At 38.8% G+C, this 24,563-nt stretch overlaps 1 protein-coding gene across 2 annotated transcripts in view; it reads right to left on the bottom strand.

The window, feature by feature from the left end:
• CEP162 (centrosomal protein 162) overlaps positions 1-24,563 on the bottom strand; it is a 93,695-nt gene that overhangs the window by 26,714 nt on the left and 42,418 nt on the right. For both annotated transcript variants that reach the window (XM_027551461.1, XM_027551462.1), the window contains exons 10-19: positions 23,662-23,853; positions 22,996-23,077; positions 16,066-16,348; positions 14,954-15,215; positions 11,672-11,805; positions 11,182-11,409; positions 10,500-10,640; positions 7,992-8,104; positions 6,001-6,106; positions 714-840 (exon numbers count right to left, since the gene is read on the bottom strand). In XM_027551461.1, coding sequence (XP_027407262.1) covers positions 714-840; positions 6,001-6,106; positions 7,992-8,104; positions 10,500-10,640; positions 11,182-11,409; positions 11,672-11,805; positions 14,954-15,215; positions 16,066-16,348; positions 22,996-23,077; positions 23,662-23,853 — 1,668 coding nt within the window. The remainder of the gene's footprint in view (positions 1-713; positions 841-6,000; positions 6,107-7,991; positions 8,105-10,499; positions 10,641-11,181; positions 11,410-11,671; positions 11,806-14,953; positions 15,216-16,065; positions 16,349-22,995; positions 23,078-23,661; positions 23,854-24,563) is intronic.

The raw sequence follows: 24,563 nt of genomic DNA, 5'->3' as shown, positions 1-24,563 counted from the left end.
GTCCACTTTAGTGTATTAGTGAAGGAGGATGAAGACTGCTCATAGTCCACATCATCAAACTTGTAGCAAAGCTGGAATCTAGAAATTCTTGATTAATAGGTTTCCCAATGACTTTCATTATAAAAGTAAAGTCGTTTCTATGAAAATAAATGTAGGACTCTGGGCCTCTCCATTTCTTTACCTATGAATCTCTCTGTCAGAACCCAGCTCAAATGCCACTCTTCTCTGAAATCCTCATTAGCATCCTCATGTTTATTTCTAATTTTTTTAATATTAAACTTTTCTGCTTTCTTATTTTACTCTCCTTTGTTTTCCCTGGTGAGGTACGCTGTATCCATCTTTGTGTTTTCTACAACATAGTACAATGTTATTTGTTCATTTGGCAAATACCTGAGAGCATATGTTTCAGACTCAGAGATAAAAAGAGGGACTATACCCTGAAAAGTCACAGTCCACCTGAGATGACTATAAACAACTAAGTATGTGATGCCACAAATTCAAAATAATCCATGACTTTCTTTGATCTTGTAAACACTGATGCTAAAACCAATCAAATGCACATACCTATTAATAACTAATATTTTAAAAGCTTCTAAAATTATAATACACTTCAAGGAATAGCATTTTGATTATACTATCCAACTGCTATTACTTAACTCGAGATGAGAACAGTTAAGAGTATAAAGGTAAACTGTTTCAGCTCCGACTTTTACCTGTAGCATAAGCAATCTGGTCTTTGGCTTGGTCTCTCTCTTTCTTCACTTTTTCCAAGTCTACTTCAAGAGCTTGTTTGTCCTGCTTCAGTCTTTTGATGTCTTCCAACAAACTGTTCTTTTCTTTCTAGATATTCATAAAAATACAGAAGCAAATTATTTCCAACCACAATCAATTGTAGAATAGTGTCTCTTTCACCCAATTCATCATAAAGACTGCTAATTATTTTTCTTAAATTTCAGCTTGATTTTATCACTATTCCCCTTCCAGTGATACAAGCTCCCCAGAGCCTCCGAGAATCAGTTCTCATCACTTAACACAGTTTCCAGGCCCCTTCCAATCTCTTTTCTTACTGCTCCTGGGTTTCTCCACCCTCCTAACCAGGCTGCCTCTTCCACCCTCAGCACCTACAATCTGTTCTCCCAGGAACCAGAGGAACTGCCTTCAGGAGTCAGTTAATATCATTTCTTGGTCTGAAACTCTCTGGTGGCTCCCACCTCTTTTAGGGGAAACCTACAGCTCTTACCATGACCTTCAGCGTCACAGAACCCAGGCTTGCCCACTCCTCGGACGCATGGCCTGCAAACTCCCCCTCCCACTGCACGCCTACAGAGACCTCCTAGCTGTTCTTTGAACCTGCCCAGCATGTTCCTGCCTCAAGGTATTGGCCCTTACTGTTCCCTCTACCCTCAGACAGCCAAGTGGCTTGCTCCTTCACTTTATCAGGATTTCTGCTCAAATGAAGCCCCAGGAAGGCCTTGTCTGGTCACTCTAAACTAGAAACCCCCACCCTAGTCCCCAGGTGTATGGCTTTACTTTCCTCTCACATACTCATCACCACCTGACATATTATATATTTACTTGAAAGCAGAACTTTATTTTTCTCATCCTTGTATCACAAAGGCAAAAACTATGCTTGACACAAGTTAAATTCTCAATGTGCTGTACATGCCATACTCAACAGCCCTTACTCCTAGCCTTGACAGAGTCATATTTACCTTTCAAAGTATAGTTCAAATGAGGCTCTTCCTGATAAACCCCACCCCTGCATTCCCACAAACTTCCAGTGTACCTGGAAGTACAGCATTTATTACTCTGTTTCATGTGACACTGATCTGTATTACCTGCCTTTTCTCTTTATTAGGCTGAAAGCTCTTTGGGGATATCAAGACTGATTTTACTACTTGTTTACTTCATGGCACCAGGCACATGGCAGGTACTCAGTAAGTGCACACTCAACTCAGCTGATAACTACTGAAGAAATCCCTGTATTCAAGGTGGTACACTTGGCAAGTTCATTGTCTAGAGGAAAATTCTTAGAAACTTTGTATCACATTACCTTACAATTTAAAATCCAGGCTTATGAAGAAAATAAATCCACCCCTAAGGCCTTGTATTAATATAATCGTGGTTTTAGCGGCATCATTTCACTGTTTAATCTTTTGTGTGATCTTCTGTGGATGTCTTTTCAGGAGAATGCTGAGTTTCTTCAAGAATTTACTGTGCGGACACTTGGAGGCCTCTGTCTATCTCTCCGACCCTCTTTTCCATCACTCTTGTCCTTACTCACCCACTCGTTCCTCAGAGGCTTCCGAGGCACCATGTCCCTGTATGGAAGGCTCGGTCTTTGCACAGTGAGTGGCTGCTCCTCCTCAGCTTCTGACACAGACACAACTTTCTCAGGAGCGCCTCCTTGCTTGCTCACCCACGCTGCTGAGAGCTGCCTAACCCCTGCCCTGCCTACCACTAGTCTCTGTTCTTATTTTTCTCAAAGAACTTAACCTCCATGTGCACCTATTTCTTGCTCACTTATCTGTCTTCCCTGGTTGAATACACGCTCCTAGTGAGCAAGGTACAGGCCTGTCTTGTTTACCTGCCATTTTTCCACAGGCAAGAGGAGTTCCTAAGTGACTGCTGAGCTGCAGTCGGCTTCATCCTCCTCCTCATCGTGGGAAACTAGAAGCAAAGGGCTCAAGATCTTTGCTTTCAGTATGTGTCCATCCATAGTTTACAAAGAACCAGCTCACATTTTATGACTACACTAATGGGTATTAATTTTTAAGTAGGTTTGACATGAACATTATACTACAGATTTATCCCAGTATGAATTTTTGCTCTAAAACTATTTAAACTCAGAAAACCAGACATAATGGCATTCCATCTTTTGGTATTTGCACAAATAACCACATCCCCAAATAACTTTTACCTTTAACTAACACATTTCTTTTAAGGTGTTCCTGCCTTTGGTACTTTCACCATGATGGGCTTGGATGTAGATTTTTACTTATGTATCCTGAGCAGGACTCCCTGTATTTCCTGAATTTGAGAATTCATCTTTTATAATTTCTAGAAAATTCCTGGCCATTACTTTATAAAAACATTTAATTACATATTATAGCATCTCCTATTTCTGTTATTTTCTATTTCTCTATTTCGTGTGTTTCAGTCTAAGTTCTCTTAGATCTATCTTCCAGTTGACTACTTTCTTCTTAATTACATCTGATCATCTATTTAACTTTTCTACTTATTCTCTTTATTTTTCTCTGAATTTCCCTGGTCTGTTTTGTTCCTTCCTCACATTGAATTTCTCACTTATTCTGTATATTTAATCATTTAAAATGTATTTAATTTATAGTCTACTCAATAATCCCACTGCTAACTCACTTCAGTCGTGTCCAACTCTGTGCGATCCCATAGATGGAAGCCAACCAGGCTCCCCCATCCCTGGGATTCTCCAGGCAAGAGTACTGGAGTGGGTTGCCATTTCCTTCTCCAATGCATGAAAGTGAAAGTGAAGTCGCTCAGCCATGTCCGACTCTTAGCGACCTCATGGACTGCAGCCTACCAGGCTCCGACACCCATGGGATTTTCCAGGCAAGAGTACTGGAGTGGGGTGCCATTGGCTTCTCCGACTCAATAATCCTACTGGGGTTTTAATCCTGTTTATTAAGTTACCCCATGCCTACTCATGGTGGGCTGTTTCCCTGGATTTTGTAATTTTGCATTGCAAGTGTACTGCCAACATGATTTACTCTGTAGGAATACTGTGTGAACTGGGTTAAGAGTGGACACTCTTACCAGTGTTTTGCACGTGTTTCTTCTAGACATACTTAAGGTGACTGCTGACTGAGGATCATTTTATGGTTTTTTTTCTTCCCCCAGATTGAGCATGACCCACCTTTGAAAGTGAAAGTCACCCAGTCGTGTCCGACTCTTTGCGATCCCATGGACTGTACAGTCATGGAATTCTCCAGGCCAGAATACTGGAGTGGGTAGCCTTTCCCTTCTCCTGGGGATATTCCCAACCCAGGGATCGAACCCAGGTCTCCCACATTGCAGGCAGACTCTTTAACGGCTGAGCCAAAGGGAAGCCCAAGAATACTGGAGTGGGTAGCCTATCCCTTCTCCAGCAAATCTTCCCGACCCAGGAATCAAACTGGGATCTCCTGCACTGCAGGCGGATTCTTTACCAACTGAGCTATGAGGGAAGCCCGACCCACCCTTGAAGGTAGTGTCAATTCAAATACTAAAACACAAATGAAAGGAGAAGGGATGACATCTATACTGAATAATCAATAAAGCACTGAGAAGATGAGATCTTTTCCCCCTCTCTTTCTATAGATACCAAGTTAAGAGAGAGAAGCTTTCTCGACATTTCAGTCCCTTCTGAAAGTGGGTCAGTTTTTTCCTAAAACACTTTTTTACTGAAGGATATGGCCCTGTGCAGTCCTGGGGTCCTATCTCCACTTTGTTGTTCAAGCTCAAGGCTCGTGGTTACTGAGCTGACAGCCCAGGAGCAATGCTTACTGCTAGCTCCGTATCCCTGTTCTATTCTGACCCCAGAAGTTCACTTTACTTTCTTGAGAGTTGGGTTATGTAATTTACAAGATGTTAACTATATTTTAGCCAGCATGTTCTGGTGATTTCAGTGTCAGTTTTGGTTTCCCATTTGTTCAAAAATGCGTCCAAAACCGCACTTTTAAAAGGTCACTAATAACAGCCTTCAAGTGAAGTTAATGCTGTGGTCACAACCTAATCATGCTTTCCCAAGCCTTCATAAACTACAGTAATTTCTCTCTTAACTTGCTAGTTTTTGAGGCCCACTGATAAGTGAAGGTGTCCAATCATCTATTCTTTCTATTTATCCGCTTACCAATCTAATCATTCTGTACCCACATGCATCTTAAGGAAGTTCTCTAATGGGTTCATATTTGAAGCTTCATTTTATATACTGCAAAAACCTGTCAAATATCAACTACTGAACTCTGGCATGTTTAAATTTCTGTGTAGCCTAACTTTATGTAATACATTTCTAATTAGAAAGTGACATGCAATTGGAATTATTCTAATGTGCATAATCGTTGAAATAGATTCAAAGTACTTAATGGGAGGGAGTGGGGAAAGCTAACTGCCCTTCCACAGGAGCTGTCTGTGGCAGTGGTTTTGAGTGTTACAGTGACGGGTGGGTGCCACAAGCATAGTTCTTGAGGACAGGAGTGATAAAAACCGAGCAATGCATAAAACTGTTCTGCTTAAGACAGAAATAATCTGCCCTAAATTCCCAAACTTTTCCCATTGGTAAACACTGCTTTAGGAAATTCTAGGCCATATGCTTTATAGTACAATTCAGTAAAAATAAAGAAAAAAATTATGTAGCAGATATTGCATTTCACCACTCTGTCAGGCATATCAGATACAAATTCTTCAGATATAGTCTCAGCCCCTCTTAAGTGTACGGCCCACTTAGGAAGACTGAGGAAAAGTCAACTCACTTTTTAAGGTGAATGATCACTTTCAAATTGTTTTCCTATTTCAGCCCTCCATTTTCAAAGAGGAGTTTGTTTGAAGTTAGGTATGTACACGCATGCATGTTCAGCCACTTCAGTCGTGTCCAACTCTTGGCGACCCTATGGACTGTAGCCCCTCAAGCTCCTCTGTCCATGGGATTCTCCAGGCAAGAATACTGGAGTGGGCTGCCATGCCCTCCTCCAAGGGATCTTCCCTAAATAAGGCTCTGCCTCCAACATGACTCCACATGATAAATGCCTGATGAGAGGCTGGATAATAAAAGATGCCATCTATAACCAGTATCACATTGTTTCCTCTATATTGAGGTCACAGGTATTTCAATGCTAATCTTAGGTATTTCCTAGTTTTTAATTGGTATGAAATTTATAAGCAGATTTATTCATAAGTTACAAAAGCAGATTTTTCTTTTTTACACACGTAAGGATTTTTATAACACACTTTCCTGTTGCTAATGGTTAAAATCCTTATGTACCTTACCTGTGCTGCCCGTAGTTCTGCTAACAGATCTGTAAAATTTTGATTTTTGGTGGGCTCTGAATCTTCAACTGCTTGAGACAGGAAACGACTTCTGTGCATCTGTTCTCTGATTTATTTTGAAAATAAATACATACATGTTTACAATGTCCTCCTTTAAGTACAAAATATTCGATTCTTAAAAATTAAAAACTCTTTGCACATCAAAACTGAGTCTCTGAAGATAAACAGTTCATTTGCACTAAAGAATACAATACTGAAATGTTAGAAGAGGAGTATACTTTAAGGGAAATGTTTATGTATAATCTAAAAGAATTGAAACTAAGAGTATTGGTGTATTTGTAATATAAAAACATTTCTTGCCAATTTTCAGAAAAAAGAAAATCAATGTCTGGGAAAGACTTCCTGCATTGCATTTCCCCTGTGGTGTTCTGTAGTCCTTGTCATATCACTCTAGACTCCTTTCTGAGAAACACAAATTGCCAATCATACCCATGGAAACAAACAAATAAAACCAAATACAATCTACTACTGGTTCCTTCAAGTCAGTTTTTCTTTTTCTTTTTTTTCCAGGGAACATTATACAAGGAGTTTAGGAATCTGTATATGATCATCTAAGTCTAAAGAAACAATTTATTCCATTGTGGAAATTCATTTAGAGCCTCAGGTTTGGAGCCAGGAATAGATCTTCTCTTTTAGAAGCCAGGCAATATAAGATATAAAATTTTAAAATATATTATTGAAGCATCTGGGAAGAAAGCAGATGTAGAAGCCCTGAGGCATCAGAACTATGCAGATTATTAGCTCTGCCATGGGGATCACACTTACCAGGAGAAAGGGGTGACCCCCCAATTTATACAAAAGTGCCTTCAACTTGCCAACCTGTGTACTTTCTAGCTTTGTCTGCTACAAGGTGTGCCTTTTTCTACTGTGCATGAAAGATCAGTGTGAGCTAACAGCAGCCTTGTCTCTTATACCCTAAATTATCTTGCAAAAAATGGAAGTAGTATGTAAATAAACATAATGTACATGACATTCACAGTCCAAGATGTTTCTTCGGATAGTAGTTCTATCTGAGATTTCAGGTGTTTAGGTGAAACGATGCACAGCTGGCAGTCACTTCCTAAAAGAAGATAGAACCCTAGCCTCCCCATGTTTGGTGGTTCAGCTCTCGCACTTAGTATATTAAAGATGGACATAGTAACATCCCAAAGACCTTACAGTCTGAAGTATGACTGGTTCCTAAGTGGGTGCTAGCGCTCTGTCAGCCTGCCGTGGTATGTTTGTTGTAATAACTCCCAGGTTCTTTCTCTGGAGAAATTTCCTTGCCAAACAGCAGCTCCTGCCCCCTGCCCCAGAGGATACCCGCAAGCTGCTTCCTGGGACCCACTTCATCCAGTGACAGACTGCCTTGAGGGGTTCAAAGGGCTGTTCTCCACTTGACTCAAGTAGGGACCAACTATGTAATGAAATCTGTTCTCCTGCATGTCCTGGTGAGAGTGGAATGAAACCAGCCTCCAGCCGAAACCCAGTCTCACTGATTTTCCCGCTCACCATCCACCCCAATCCTCACCTCATCTCGCTTCTCTTGCCCCTTGTCCTAAGAGTTATCTTCCAGAAAAGCACCTCCACAAAGATCCCCATCTCAAGCTCTACTTGTATGCAATCTGACCTAACACAGTAAATAATACTGTAGTTTATTATTATTTACTATTATTATATTATCTAAGTATCTCAGATTTAAAAGGAATAATTCAGTTTCCTGAAATTGATGTGAAATTCTAATACCAATATGCTGAAAATACTAAGTATGTACTGATCATTGAACACCAAAGAGAATCACTGAATATGAAAAATGTAAAAGTTACAAAACTGTAAATCAGTGTACAACTTCTAAAATTTCTAAGTATAACTAAATGTATTATTAATATAATAATAAAATGCTTAGAAATAGTCAAAGTATATTTGATCTTAAGAATTTAAAAAGGACTTACTTTAAGGCAGCTAATTCACTGAATAAACTCTGGTTTTCCTTGAACATTCGCTCCTCATTTTTTTTGTTTTGTTCTTGGAGATCTTTCACTTGATTATACAATTTTTCATTTTCCTTTTTATAAACAGAAAATTACATTTTAGTTAAAAACCAGTAGTACTTACATAAGTTTATTTGCTTATAAAAGATGTATCCTTTAAGCAATTTTAAAGGCTTTTCAATTTCTTCAGTTTTTGAGTAAGCAAAATCTTTTTCTAACTTTTTGTCTCAGAAGAAAATCTGTAAACCGAGAACAGTTCTTTCTAAAATGTTCAAAATCATTAGTTGAAAAAAAATTCCCCAAATCAAAGAGCCCATCAGGGTAATGTACTGCATTTCACTCGAGTAAATGGACCAGTGACTGCAGGAAGAACCACATCCTGACTTGTGTGCTGTTTGGGGCTGTCTGCACACTCTTTTTCTTGCTTTTGGCCCATCTTTCTGCAGTGAGGTGACTGGACATAGCCGCAGTGGGTATCTGTGTTTGTTTCTGGAACTTTATGTGAGCAGGGAGTTAGAGACTGGGTGCTTCTGGAAGATCAGGGCAGTGAGTGTATAGACTAGACCCAGTACAACATCTGGCTTGAGTGAAAGAGGGACTCAAATAGTGAGGATAGGTGAGAAAGTACCCATCTGTGCTCAGATGCTCTGGCTTATTAACCTCTTTAAAATCAAGAAATTGATGAAAACCAAGGACCACTGAGGATTTCATGAAAACCATGAACTGTCTCACCATGTCTGGCCCAGTGCCTGACACATAGTTTGTGGCTGATTTTCAGCAGAATTAATGAAACTCAGAAAAACACATACATACATAGACACATCAATTTCATGTTATCTTTATGGGAGTGGGTGGTTGGCAAAAGCATAGGTCTGTGAAATCCTGCTTTAAAACCCATGCTGTGTATATAGCAAGCTCAGAATGGCAGGGAGGGTTTGGAAGGTTCTAACTAACTCCAGGATGGGGTATCTTGCAAAATCCATACTATTTCATTTACAGCTGGAATATCTGGGGACTTCTCAGGTGGTTCAGTGGTTAAGATTCTGCCTGTGTTCCCAACTCAGGGGCCTTGGGTTCAATCCCTGGTCAGGGAACTAGATCCCATGGGCCGCAATGAAGAGTTCACATGCCGCAACTAAAGATCACACATGCTGCAAAGAAGATCAAAGGTCCTGAGTGCCCCAACTGAGACCAGTGAAAAAATAAATATATACTAAAAAGAAAAGCTGTAATTTCTGATGTGATAATGCTTTCTTCGGATGTCCCCAGAATGAAAATGCTTATTATTGTGAGGCTGGATGCTTAGGTTACAGTTGTCAAAAGAGGAAAAAGGAGTAAGACAGAGGAAAAGGATAGAGAAGTTAAAAAAAAAAAAAGTGGTCAGGAGGAACTAAGACAAGTCTCATGCTGGAACATAGCCAAACCTGCCCCGGCTGTCAACACCACCAAGACTCTGTCATCACAGAGAACAAATGTATGGCTTCCGCAGAACATACACATTTTCTCCCATTTAATTCATTTTTTAGTTTTACTCTCAAGGCATTGGCAATTGATTTCAGATTTATAGTTCTCAATATAGTATCAAAACTAGTCAATATTATCTATGGGGAAAAAAAAAAAGATCCCCTGGAGAAGGGAGTGGCAACCCACTCCGTATTCTTGCCTAGAGAATATCAAGGACAAAGGAGCCTGACAGGCTACAGTCCCTGGAGCTGGAAAGATCTGGACACAACTGAGTAACTAACACTTTCACTTTCAAAGGAAAAAAAGACAGTTTCTAAGGAAATCTGACTATTAGAATTAGTAACAGGCCAACATGCACGAACTGGTTACTGTCTGGAAGGCAGGAAGAGGTTGATCTGCAGTCTTATTTTAATTTCACAACCACTGTGAGACAGGTATTACTATCCTCATTTCACAGATGAGGAAACTGCCTGAGAGAGGTAATGTGATTTGTCTAAGGCTATAGAGCAGGTATGAAGCAAAATCTAAAATCAGATTTTTTTGAATCCAGAACCCATGCTCTTAACCACTTTAATTCTCCCCATAAAAAATGCACAGACTAGTCAAATTATTACTTCCTTCCATTGCCATTACCTGTTAAATGGATGCAGAAATATATATTTTTTTAATTTTATTTTTAAACTTTACATAATTGTATTAGTTTTGCCAAATACCAAAATGAATCCGCCACAGGTATACATGTGTTCCCCATCCTGAACCCTCCTCCATCCTCCCTCCCCACACCGTCCCTCTGGGTCGTCCCAGTGCACCAGCCCCAAGCATCCAGTATCGTGCATCGAACCTGGACTGGCATCTAGTTTCATACATGATATTTTACATGTTTCAATGCCATTCTCCCAAGTCTTCCCACCCTCTCCCTCTCCCACAGAGTCCATATTTTTAAAGGCCTTATTTTTATAATCAAAGAATCTCAAGACAAACTAAATTTGTGCTGAAGAGCCATACCTGCTGATATCCTTGAAGAAGCATCTCTTGTTCTTGTATTTCTTTTTGGATTTGCTTCAATTTTTCTTCAGTGACAGGATCAGTGGTTTCTCCCAAATGTAACCACCTGTGTTTTTTGTTTGATTCTTCAAAACTACTCAACTTTGAGAAAATGCAGGTATTGTTTCATTTGGGGAAGAAAATGATACAGTGAGAAGTGAGGAAGAACATCAGAAAACTCCAGGTGTATAGACCTAAGACTGTCTTATAAGCACACTAGAATTATCGTAACACCAACTACAATTAAGTCACTACAGGGATGCTTTGTACTGATGGTTCTGACGGTGGAAGTAACTCAGAAATGCTACACAGGGTCACTTTCCTGAATCTAGAACTTCTATAGCTTTCTTTCTGAAACTGCTGTCTTCCCTGAAGGTCACGGTGAACCAAGTGATTAGTTTTCAAAAAGGACTGCTAAGAAGAAAACTATCAAAACGAACCAATTTAATTTTTGATTCCCCCCCGCAAGGATTTCATGTAGGCTCTTTTGTAAGGAGGCACCGTCAGGAACCATGTTCATGTTTTATGCAGCAAATATATCAAGTCAAGAGGCCCCAGGAACAAGAAAATAACAATGCATTTAGCAGGGAGTACAAGTTCTTTTTAATAAATAAAAGGAGAAATAGGACAATGTGTCTAGTACCTTGGCTTGAAGAATATAATTGTCTTGATTCAGTCTGAAGAGTTCCTTTTCCTGTTGTCTCTTTAGTTCCTCCATCTTATTTTCCAGCTCTTTCTCCTTTTCTGAGAAAGTGACTTTAATTTGTTCAATCAGAGCTTGGGCACCCTTCCATTTTTCCTCTGCTTCCTGAACTCTTTTAAACATAAGCAATTCTGTCTCCTTGTTCCCACCATGGTATCCTGAAGAATCCTTTTAATGAAAAGCATTACTTCATTATGTAGAGTTACATAGGAGATTCAAACATGGGTTGGTTAGGGGAAAGAAACCCCACAAAGAATAAAAATGACGTTTAACAATGTTCTACTAATCAAGAAGATCAATACATGGTTCAATAAAAGTGATGAGTATCCGTCAACACAAAAGAAGTTTCAAATATTTCATTTTTTATAATTGTTTCAATATATATAGAACATAAAATAGTATGAATATTATTTTTAAATTTAATACCTACATTCTGAAACTGAACACAGGAGTCAGCTTCTGTGGGGCCCTCAGACGACTTAGGAGTAGCCAGCCAACTTTCAGTTTGAGGAGCTGGTTTACCCAAAGATGCAGGCTTGATCAGCTTTGTTGCAGGTAAGATTTCTAAATATTGTAAACAATGGATAAAAGCACCACAAATACAAACCATGTTGAGTGTGTATTCAGGCAATTATTTAACAATAAGTACTAATGAGGACACGAAGACAAATGAGCATCTCTAAGGAGGCTAATGCCTAATAAACACTGCAAGGCATCTGTTTCATTGCACTTGAACTCCAGTTCATAATCAACATTCTATTCAATTTGACACAGAAGGCTCATTGACCCAAGATTCATATTAAATGACAGATGGAGCTCAATATATGTGAGGAGAATGTGGATTAGGGTAATTTCAGGTTTTACTATTTTTCAATAAGTTATCGTTTTAAATGTTCACAGCAATAGCAAATAGAAGTATTTAAACAATTAATCAAAGAGCAGCTGATAATGAAATATTTCAGTTCGGATTAAAGTATGCTTTCAAAGCACAATTTTTATAAATAATGTGTATCAAGATACAGTATCACTGGAATAATATAAATTTCATGCAAACCTCATAACAAGTAGTTTAAAATCTGATTAAAAAGAAAATGATAAAACTGCTATAATATCCTGTTTATTAAATTAGAAAAAATGTGGTTCACACACACACATATTCCGGTCAAATTTTCAGTTTTTAAGGTACCTTGTAAATCTTAAAAAAAGAAGAAATAATTCTAAGACCAATAAGTTACTCAGTTTATAATAAAAAAAAATTAACGGAAATACTGAGAAGAGATCCTCAGGCCCATATTCTAATGTTACAGTTTCTGAACTGAATACTGCATAAACATGTACTTGACTGCCTTAGATGTAAATGAAACATTTGAAACTGAAATAATTTCTTCAAGATGCTAACTTTTTAAATGCAAGGTTGACTTTTTCATTGAAGTTAAAACACATGGTCATTAAAGATCTGGAAAATATAGAAAAGTCAAAAGAAACAACAAGTCCCCAACAGGACCTCACCCTGAGATTTCCTTCCACTCTCTTCCAGGCCTGCCATTTTTTCCTCATATAGTAGTAATCATATTTAATTGGACTGAGTGTTGTGGAAGGTTTTTCTGGAGAAAATTTCTTACACTGTTCATAAATAAACAGTTTGAGTCATTGTGAAAGCAGGCGTTAAACCTTCCAAGTCACTGGAGGTCCATCAACATGGCCAATGAACGGCGGGGGATCTGCTAGCGTTGTGATTCTTCCAAGGACATGGCAGCCAAGAGTGACAAGTGGTTCTTGCTCAAGCTGCAGTCAGCCAGCGCTTTGATGCCAGAATTGTTCTTTCCTGAGTTCTTAATTTTGGTCTCCCTAAGTAATTATTTTCAGTAACAGTACATGGACAATATCTTTTCTCTTTATACATGAAAGAAAATTTGCTTGGATATAAAATTCAAATGTGAAAAGTGCAGTGTTTGGAACTTATGAGCCCTTCTTGAAAAAACAATGGATTAAGAGAATTCAGTCAAATAAGAAACCAATCAAAATAATTCTAGAAAGTGATGGCTAAGGGACTGGTGAAAAGTATTCTGGTCCTTTAACAGCCGGAACCAAGACCCACATTCAAAAGCTGTGGGGAATTACAGTTGCTAGAGAGAATATAACAGATATATCTTGAACAAGTAAAAATAAAACCAACAAAAATGAGTGGCAGGCATGTGAGTGGGGGTTTTATTAACTCATTTCATAGAAGAGAAACTGATAATGTATAGAATTGAAAAATGTAGGTAAAAACAACATGGTTTTGGCAACCTTTCAGGGGTTTTCTTAGTCTATTTTATTAAAATGATCTTTTGGGATATAGTATTTCTTAGTAGGAAGTTTCTTTTTCTGCTTACAGATTTAAGTAAAACTAAATCTAATATTTATTTTAAAAGAACTTATGAAGTATGATCTATTCTTGTAAAATGTTTTGTTTGTTCGTTCACATGCTTGCCTTTCTCCTTCCTTCTAGTCATTTCACAGAAAAGTAAGAGAAAACGAGACCCCAGGAGACTTCTCAGAGGAAGGGATTAGAGGTCCACAGGTTGAGAACAGGAGGAAAGGATGCTTGTGTTAAGCCAGAAATTACAATTCTGTGTCTCCAGAAGACCCGCCCGTGACTACTGTTCCCCTGCTGATATGGGTCAGCCCCAGCCTTTCCAGCTTACACACATGAGTTTCTGCAGCGAATATGCATGAGCACAGACAGAAGAAAAGAATCTTTGATGCTGAAAGAATTTTAAATACAGTCAAAGTGGCCCTGAAATTGACAGTTATGGGGAAAGGCAAGGGAAAATACTCTAAGGCAGAAGTAAATTTTCCAACGAGGTTATTTCTCCTCTGACAACTATTGTTACCAGATAACAATGATGGAACTGGTCACCTATTCGATTTAATCACACAGAAAAGGACAAAATGCTTCTGGCTCTACTGCTCTCCCTCTCCCAATGAAGTCCAAAGGCAACAGAAATGTGGGTCTAAGTCAAACATCTCTATTTCTTTTACTTGCATCATGGGCTTCTACGTGGAAAATTACCCTTGCCTACTGCCAACATATTAAAAAATGACTGGATTAGGAAATATCCAGATTAGGAGGCACTGTGATGAGAGGCGGGAGGAGAAGGGGGCAACAGAGGATGAGATGGTTGGATGGCATCACTGACTCAATGGACATGAGTCTGAACAACCTCCAGGAGTTGGTGATGGACAGGAAAGCCTGTTGTGCTGCAGTCCATGGGGTCACAAAGAGCTGGACATGGCTGAGCGACTGAACTGAACTGAACTATGACGTATAGAAATAGGCATTCTGTGATCCAGAAAACATCTCGACTCTCCAAGTCTATACTGAACAAATACCCAGGTATTTCTTTCTGGATCAACCTTCACCTGTACATTGCCACTTGATTCTGAATTGATAGCTCTCCTCTGGCAAACATTTTGAATATTACAAAGCCAACCAGATGAGAAGGGATTGGATACTCACTTCCTATACTTTCTGGGTTTCTTTAAGGAAGACACAGAACTAATGATGAAAAACCTCCTGAACTCAATAGAACTGAATCTTTCAGAAATGGAATGTAATACCTTACAATTCATTTTTTTTCTATTAATAAGGAAAGTTCATAGAAGGAGAAAGGAAACAAAGAAAGCAGAGAACAAGGAAAATAATATACTAGATGTATAGAATGATTACCTTTTTTCCTACTTTGATTTGAGGCAAGAATAGATCTCAAGTTTTTGCTCTTCATGATGTCCTTAGAAGTTTTCTTTTCAAGATTAGAAAATGTCTTGAATGGTGAACTGGGTTTGCCATACCCTGAACTCCTAACTGATGCATATAATCCACTCTGGGGTTTTCTTTTAAATAAAGGAGGTGCACTTTTGGTCTTCTTGTATGGTAGCTGTTTACCAGTTATAGTCCCTTCTTCTCCAGAATCGAGTTGAGATCTTAAAGTCTGCATACAAGTACAAACTCTTTAGTACTTAAATAAACTTCAACTACAGTTGCAAATAAGATTAACAGGTAGCAAAATCATAGTGATAACTAAAGAACATAATTCATAGAAGGCAAACCATTATATTAAAGTTCTCTAAATTCATCAGAATTTTAATATTTGGAACCAACATTTTCAAAATCAAGAGTAAGACAAAGCAAAATAATAAAACAAAATAAGCTTGCCAGAAAGCAATGAATGAACATGGAAGAAAACAGAGAACAAGTGTTGAAATGACAAGAATCTTATCTTTCTTCTCCAGATCTCTCAACGTAAAAATGTAGTAGTACCCTGCCTTATTCTACAAGGTGATAGTTTATGGTAAACACATAACTCAGAACTGTAAAATAAAAACGGAATGCTGTGGTCATGGTCTGATTATATATAATCAGAATAAATCAAGAACAGAGAAAAAAGGAACAGTGAAATGTAAGTTTCTCAAGAGCTGTGAACAGCATGTATATGAAATGCCAACTCACCTCTTTTGTAGAACAGAGACTACTAGACGACTGTAAAGCACTAAAATGATGAATACATGTAATTTTCTTCTGCTACTCAAACTCTAGACTATGTTCACTAAAAAAATGAAAATGTAAAGAATGGCTTCTGAAAGAGAGCTAATGCTACAGTGGTATTTTTAAATTTGGGGACCACAGAGTGTTATAATAGATACTTCTCACAGATGTCCAGGATTTATGTGGACATCAGTATGTAATCGATCCCACTAGCTTAGGAAATACATACTTCTCAACAGTATTTACGTAACTTCATTTATCAGAATGTCAAATCAATGCAAATTATAAAAACTTACCTTATTTGTTTTGTCATCCTGAGGTAATAATGAAGGACCAACAGATATTTTTTTCTTCAAAATATCAAGGTACATTTTATCTATTTGTTCTTCCACAGCATTTGCTCTTGGATAGTTATTTTCTGTAACTTCATTTGTTGCCTTTTCTAAAACTACATTCTCTTCATTTTTGTCCAACAATTGGCTCACAGTTTGTGGTTCTTGAGACACAACGTTTGGGTTAATCTTAAGGGGTAAAGGGCTAACAAATTCAGTTTCTTTATTCTCAGCGAGTTTCTTATAGCTATAAAACAAAACAGGACACAGAGAATGAACCCTATATAAGTCCTCAAATATCAGTTTTAATAATATGTGTATACACATTATATATAAACATATTTACATTAATATATAACGTTAAATATATTTAATATTTGTAAATGTTTAAATTAGGTTATTAATGTTAAAGACATTATTTACAATTCTGGTTAAGACAGTAAACTTATACAGCATCACATAATTGTTTTAAAATGATAATTTCAATGCAGCATAAGGGACTTCATGGTTGACTCTGAGACCTACTTCAAAGGAAAGACAAACCAAACAAGACTGAGATTGCTTTTGTCCAAGAAAAATTTAAAAGTGAATTTCTAAATAGCCTTTTTGTAATATAGCTCATAACGTCAACATGCATTTTAGGCAGGAAAAATATTTTACACATTTCTAGCTTCCCTGGTAGTTCAGCTGGTAAAGAATCCTCCTGCAATGCAGAAGACCCTGGTTCAATTCTTAGTTGAGGAAGATCCCCTAGAAAAGGGACAGGTTTCCCATTCCAGTATTCTTGGGCTTCCCTGGTGGCTCAGCTGGTAAAGAATCTGCCTGCAATGCCAGAGACCTGGGTTTGATCCCCTTGGTTGAGGAGGGCATGGCAACCCACTCCAGTATTCTTGCCTGGAGAATGTTCATGGGAGAATCCCCATGAACACAGGAGCCTGGTGGGCTACAGTCCATGGGGTCATAAAGAGCCAGACCTGACTGAGCAACTAAGTACACACAACAGAAGAAATAAAGAAGTAACCATAATTTAAATCAAGGCATGAAACATAAATATTAAAATGAATAATTTCATCCACAGTACAGGAAATTTTTAAAGTGAAACAAGAAAAATCACTAGGACTTTAAAATAAAATCATTCCTTTAGTTTAAAACACTTAAATGCAATGTTACATTTCAAATCTGCTGCTGTTGCTGCTAAGTCACTTCAGTTGTGTCCGACTCCGTGTGACCCCATAGACGGCAGCCCACCAGGCTCCCCCGTCCCTGGGATTCTCCAGGCAAGAACACTGGAGTGTGTTGCCATTTCCTTCTCCAATGCATGAAAGTGAAAAGTGAAAGTGAAGTCGCTCAGTCGTGTCCGACTCTTCATGACCCCATGGACTGAAGCCTACCAGGCTTCTCCATCCATGGGATTTTCCAGGCAAGAGTACTGGAGTGGGGTGCCATTGCCTTCTCCGACATTTCAGATCAGTAGATTTTTAAAATATGGAAACTATCCCTTACAAGAAATATTATAAATATGATTAAATATTGGCATATTATGGGAGTTCCAGAAATATGTATATTGTCATTTTTTAATTACTACATCATGGTCCATTAGGTTACTTGATTTTTAAATTTGTAAAATAAGATAAAAGGAAAGTTTAAGAGGCTACCATTTTCACATAAGGAAGATTAGCTTCTTAATAATTGTTAGAAATACTTGAAGTAGCTGTAATAATCAGAAAACATATTGATAATAGTTCTTTCCTTCTTAACGGTAGCAGAACCTGATTATCATCATAATTGTTCCCTTTTCTTGCTGTGAACTGAATGAACTACATTTCATCACTGCCTTCAGTCTAGATGGGGCCAGACGCTAGTTCTTGTCTTTAGAATGTGAGTGCTATGATGGCAAGATCTAAAATATGAGGCTTAGTCATTGGGTTTTAGGTGGCAAGGAAACTGATACAGAGGCTGGAGAGGTAACAACCCATGCTTTATGGTAACAGAACATTTGCTAAACTGTCACCTACAACAGTTTATAAGGCAGACCACACGGCTACCCAGGCTAGGGTACTAAGAAAATGGCAGGAGAGAACAGGCAGTTTTTAAGTGCCAGCTACCACTGACTACTTTTGACAAGATATTATGAGAAAAAAATAATTTCAAGAGAGAACGGGTTGGTTTGTTAAGAAGAAATCAGAGGGAACAAAGTCTGGAATTTAAGGTGTCTTAGGTTCACTCTCCATGTCTAAACTCAAACAGTAAGATTCAGCATTACAAAATGCTATGAACAAGCAAAATACCAATGAGAGCTTCTTGGTTGAAAAGAGTGACTCAGTCCCTTGGCAAATATCATATATTCTAAATGTCATCTTCAAACTTAAGGTTATTGTTCCTAATAATATATTCAGACAGCTGCAACTGAGAGAGAAAAAACAGAGGGAATAAGGAAGCAGACATATAACAGATTTAAAACCTGTGTCTAGCAAAGAATGTTAAGTGTAGTTCCTGGCACAGGGGACTAACTGGAACCAAGTACATGAGAAGTCTAATAAACTTTCTGAAGGAGCTGTAGTGACAAAGAAACCACAACTCTACTTAAAAAAAGAAAAAAGGCTTAGAGACTTGTTTGGGAGCCTTAAAACCACCTGCAGGCAGAAAGTAGATGGAGAAACGAGTGCCTCCTCCAAGACGGCATACCCTCCCCCTGAAAACCACTTCAGCTGAAGCCAACAGTGATGAAATACAAGTCAAATTCTTCAAGGATTGGAACCAAGAGCTATATGAAACAATAGAGTTACTTGGTAGTTCCACCTTAAGAGCAGAATCGTGGCCTAATTAAGGAAAGTTCTTTACAAGGTCTTTCAGTGGATTTCAAAGTTGCATTACTGATGGCTATATTTTCTTCTCATACTTTTCCGTTCTGAATGGGAAAGGTGTGGGTAAGGAAGTAGTAACTTGTCTTTTTAATTCATTGATTAGCAGACAATGAAGAGCTACATTCAAACCTGATAGAGAGAAGTGTGCTTCACCAAGAAATACTGGCCTTTCAGACGGATACAGCCCTAAATGAGACTTTGGCCTATTTGCTGGGGAGGAGGTGAGTAGGTCTTTGTGTGAAGTAGGTCTTTGTATGAAGAGTGGAATGGATATTTGACAGAAGTGCAGATTCTGGTGGAGATAGGCTAGATGCCTACCAAATGCATTTACTTTCTTTCTGGGTACACAAGCAAACCACATTTTCCATTCCTTTTGGACCTTGTTAGCTAGAGGTGCTGGTTCTTACCAATAGAATATGGACTAAAGTGATGTAACATTTCTGTTGAGGCAGTTAAAAGGAAGTACGCTAAACCATCTTTTTTCTCTTCTTATAGACTCTTTACATGAAGCCATGAGAACCTTAAAGCTGTGTGCTGATGACTGAAACAGCCCTGGTCCCTAAATGCCTATGGCACAGTCCTACCCCAATTGCACTGACATACACGGAATTATGTGAGCAAGAAATACATTTTTGATGATGTTAAACTATTAAAAGTTCAAGGGATTTTTTTCTGTTGTTATAGCAGCTAGAATTACTCATCCTAGTTTACGATAAAAAGTTTTTTGATAAGTATGCTAGCGTTTATACTTATGCCTTTAATGAAAGTACACTTTTTTTCAGCTCTTAAAACACAAATGCAAAAATCCATACTAGAATTCACATTACTAAAATGGTGCTACCTAGAGCCAGACATCCTGGAATGTGAAGTCAAGTGGGCCTTAGGAAGCATCATCATGAACAAAGCTAGTGGAGGTGATGGAATTCCAGTTGAGCTATTTCAAATCCTGGAAGATGATGCTGTGAAAGTGCTCAATATGCCAGCAAATTTGGAAAACACAGCAGTGGCCACAGGACTGGAAAAGGTCTGTTTTCATTCCAATCCCCAAAAAAGGCAATGCCAAAGAATGCTCAAACTACCGCACAATTGCACTCGTCTCACACGCTAGTAAAGTAATGCTCAAAATTCTCCAAGCTAGGCTTCAGCAATACATGAACTGTGAACTTCCAGATGTTCAAGCTAGATTTAGAAAAGGCAGAGGAACCAGAGATCAAATTGCCAACATCCGCTGGATCATCTAAAAAGCAAGAGAGTTTCAGAAAAACATCTATTTCTACTTTATTGCCTATGGCAAAGCCTTTAACTGTTTGGATCCACAATAAACTGTGGAAAATTCTGAAAGAGATGGGAATACCAGACTACCTACTTGACCTGCCTCTTGAGAAATCTGTATGCAGGTCAAGAAGCAACAGTTAGAACTGGACATGGAACAACAGACTGGTTCCAATTAGGAAAAGGAGTACGTCAAGGCTGTATACTGACACCCTGCTTATTTAACCTATATGCAGAGTACATCATGAGAAATGCTGGGCTGGATGAAGCACAAGCTGGAATCAAGATTGCTGGGAGAAATATCAATAACCTCAGATATGCAGATGACACCACCCTTAGGGCAGAAAACGAAGAACTATAGAGCCTCTTGATGAAAGTGACAGAGGAGAGTGAAAAAGCTGGCTTAAAGCTCAACATTCAGAAAACTAAGATCATGGCATCTGGTCCCATCACTTCATGGGAAGTAGATGGGGAAACAGTGGCAGACTTTATTTTTTGGGGCTCCAAAGTCACTGTAGACGGTGACTGCAGCCATGAAATTGAAAGACGCTTACTCCTTGGAAGGAAAGTTATGACCAACCTAGACGGCATATTAAAAAGCAGAGACATTACTTTGCCAACAAAGGTCCATCTAGTCAAAGCTATGGGTTTTCCAGTAGTCATGTATGGATGTGAGAGTTGGACTGTGAAGAAAGCTGAGTGCCAAAGAACTGATGCTTTTGAACTGTGGTACTGAAGAAGACTCTTGAGAGTCCCTTGGACTGCAAGGAGATCCAACCAGTCCATCCTAAAGGAGATCAGTCCTGGATGTTCATTGGAAGGACTGATGTTGAAGCTGAAACACCAATACTTTGGCCACCTGATGCGAAGAGCTGACTCATTTGGAAAGACCCTGATGGTGGGAAAGACTGAGGGCAGAAGGGGACGACAGGATGAGATGGTTGGATGGCATCACTGACTCAATGGACATGAATCTGGGTCAACTCCAGGAGTTGGTGATGTAGAGGGAGGCCTGGCATGCTGCCATCCATGGGGTCGCAAAGAGTTGGACAGGACCGAGCAACTGAAGTGAACTGAAGCCAACAGAGACACAAGATATGTAAAAAGAAACAAAAAAAACCTCTTCAGTAACACTAGCAGAGCCCAAAACAGCAACGATTACGTGAGCACAACTGCCCTTTAAAACTATTAACTAGCACTGCAGATCAGTGGAAGAATCTAGACTTAGTATTCAAGTAGATGGGCTTCTCTAATAGCCCAGTCAGTGAAGAATCTGACTGCAACGCAGGAGACCAGGGTTCAACCCAAGGTCGGGAAGATCCCCTGGAGAAGGAAATGGCAACCCACTCCAGTATTCTTGTATGAAAAATCCGATTGACAGAGGAGCCTGGCAGTGTACAGTCACAAGAGTTGGACATGACTTACGACAAAACCAGATGTTTTAGTATAAGCTACACTGAATTTTGTCTCAACTAGCACAAACGTAGGAAAAAGACCAAGAAATCACTGCAAGTGGATTTACATGATGAAGATGGAGTTCAAGGAGGGGCTCAAAAACTTGTCTGTTAAAACATAAATGAACAAGTAAATACATGAATAGACGACAGGCTTTTCACAGAAATATTTTATGGAGACAAAAACCCGACAATTTGAGTGTGTTTCTGGGTCATGGCCATATGATCTTGAGAAATGAAGCTCTTTAATCCCCAGTTTCTTATCTATGAAATGAGGATGATAATGGAATAGACTTCATGGAATTGCTATAAAATTAAATAAAGTCTGATAGGTAAAGAGCTTTGTACAGCACCTAGTCCACAGTAACCACGTGATTAAAATGTTAGCTGTTATTGTCATCATCATCGTCCGGTTCCTGTGAGAGCTCTACCAGTTAAGTCTGCTTACCTCGGGTGCATCACTTGAACGGTGGGGATAAAGATGCTGACCTATCTGTTACGAAGATCTCACGAGATAACGGATATGACACTCTTGGTGCTGCAAGGATGTCAAGGTGTCCTACGACAAGGTGACTGTGATATGACTCTCTGTGCTGGTGAATGACAGCCAAGTCCTGAAAACTGTCATTAAAATGTACGGTAGCTAGAGATTTTTGTGAAGCCCACTTCTCTTGTGACCCAAGATCTCACCCTGGGAGATGACAGCTAGTCTGTAACTAAGCACAGAATTTACTGGTTTATAAAGAAGTGAGTGTATGAATCACACGCAGAATAAAACTCATGTTTGCTCTCAGTGTTCGCATCAGCTGTCCCTGAGCTACTTAGAGCTGAAGGGATTTTATTTTTCAGTGAAAAGCTTTACGACTACTCACCTAATGGCAGCAACTTTTTAGTAGCAATTGTTTATTTTTTTATTTTAGAACTAGATGAATTTTGATAAACTGAGGAAAGATTAATAGGAAAAGAAAACAGGAATGACTCACAGGTAGACTCATACCAGCTACCTGTTAATCATTCACTAGGAATGGTTAGGTTCAGTTCAGTCGCTCAGTCATGTCCGACTCTTTGCGACCCCATGAACCGCAGCACATCAGGCCTCCCTGTCCATCACCAACTCCTGGAGTTTACCCAAACTCATGTCCATTGAGTCGGTGATGCCATTCAACCATCTCATCCTCTGTCATCCCCTCCTCCTCCTGCCCTCAATGGGAAAAATCGGTCGAACAAATGATTCTAGAAGTTTGCAGTGACAAAACAATAAATAAATAAACAATCCTGCACGATCCATTCCAAGAAACTCATACCTGACAGGTTGTAAATCAAAACCACTGACCCCAAAGGAATCTATTCTGATAGGCTTCATCAGCTCCTCTACTGTGGGCAGATCTGAGGGAACAAAAGTTAAAACAGCAACCAAAAATGTTATGGAAATTGCTTAATTTAATGTCTAATACCATCAAAACCACATTTTCTCTGATTAACATAGTTAACAAAATGATACATATAATTATCCCAGGTTCCCACTGTAAACTTATTTGTACCAAAAAATAAGTTTGGAAACAGCAGAATTTTCAAATCTTTGGTATTTATATTTGAAATATATATCTACTTTCTTTCTTTCTCTCTAAGTATAGGTGTATGGGTATATCCACAAACATTATGTATTTAGTTGATCCCCCAAAACTGTTCTCCATTAAAAAAAAATAACATTAGTATATGTTCACGGAAAAGTATAAAAAAATATGAAAATACTCAAGAGATTTCTTAATTTGGTCAAAGCATATTAGAGGAGGAATTAAAATTTTAACCTATTTTCGATGCTAACTTTATAGTTAAAAGGGTAATTCCCAGATTTATTTAAACAATCTTTTAAATTCAGATACTGAGAAATCATTACTACAGCCAATTGTATTTAAATTATACCATACTGAAAACAGCTCAGAGAGAGGCTCAAACAAAGACACTTTTACCAGACTCTGTAGTAGAGATGTTCTTAGAGGACCCTTCATTTTCTTGAGGATGATCTTTTGTTGAGCTCTTGGTATTTTCTGCTGCATTGCTCTCAGTTCTTTGTTCATCTGCATCTCCCAAAGAATGGGCTACGTGACAATAAGCCTGATGCAGAGCTTCAATGTCACTGTTGCTTTGTCCGTAAGAAATACCTGTTGAGATAAATGTAATCTCTAGTATAACCACACAAATACATGAGAAACATAAAACACTAAGTTCATCCCTTAATCTGTTACGCATGACGAACAAGGCTTAGGACAATGCTGACATGATACAGTGAAATACAGACCTTAGTGATGGGTGGCCACAGCCTGCCAGCGTGAATCTCAGCAGGCTCAGGGACTCTTTCAGCAGGCTGAAATGTGTTCTGACAGGCTAACTGTGAAATCATCTCTGCCTACTATCCCTATACAACCTCTCTGCGCTGGAGAAAACGATTCCTAAATTTCTCAAACTGACACAAAAAGTTCTCAAGGATTCTGTCTCTCCTCTGTTCCACCCCACCCTCCCACCTCTCTCTCTCTGCTTTCCTGAGCCACTGAACATCTAATATTCTTCATTTCTTCAACTGAAATTCAATCCTCTAACTTTGCAGTCCAGTGTGTTCCAAAACCCTGCTAAAGCTGCTATAATAATAAAAAAAAATAATAATTTCCCAGGGGACAAACCCAGCCTTTAATTCTCTTCAGCCTGAAAACTTTTCTTTGCCCTGTGAGACATGTGGCCCTGCTCTTTTCCTGGGGACTGCTTCCTCCGTATAACACCTTCTTGTTCTTCTCAATGCTCTGATGACTGCTTTTCCACCTTCTGTGGTAAATAGCTCATCTCAGGGCTCCATCTTCAGCTCTCTTTTTTCAAACTT

Source organism: Bos indicus x Bos taurus, chromosome 9 (assembly GCF_003369695.1).
Source record: "Bos indicus x Bos taurus breed Angus x Brahman F1 hybrid chromosome 9, Bos_hybrid_MaternalHap_v2.0, whole genome shotgun sequence".
NCBI lineage: Eukaryota > Metazoa > Chordata > Mammalia > Artiodactyla > Bovidae > Bos > Bos indicus x Bos taurus.
Note: the sequence above shows the minus strand (reverse complement) of the source record. Positions and strands in the feature narration are given on the sequence as shown.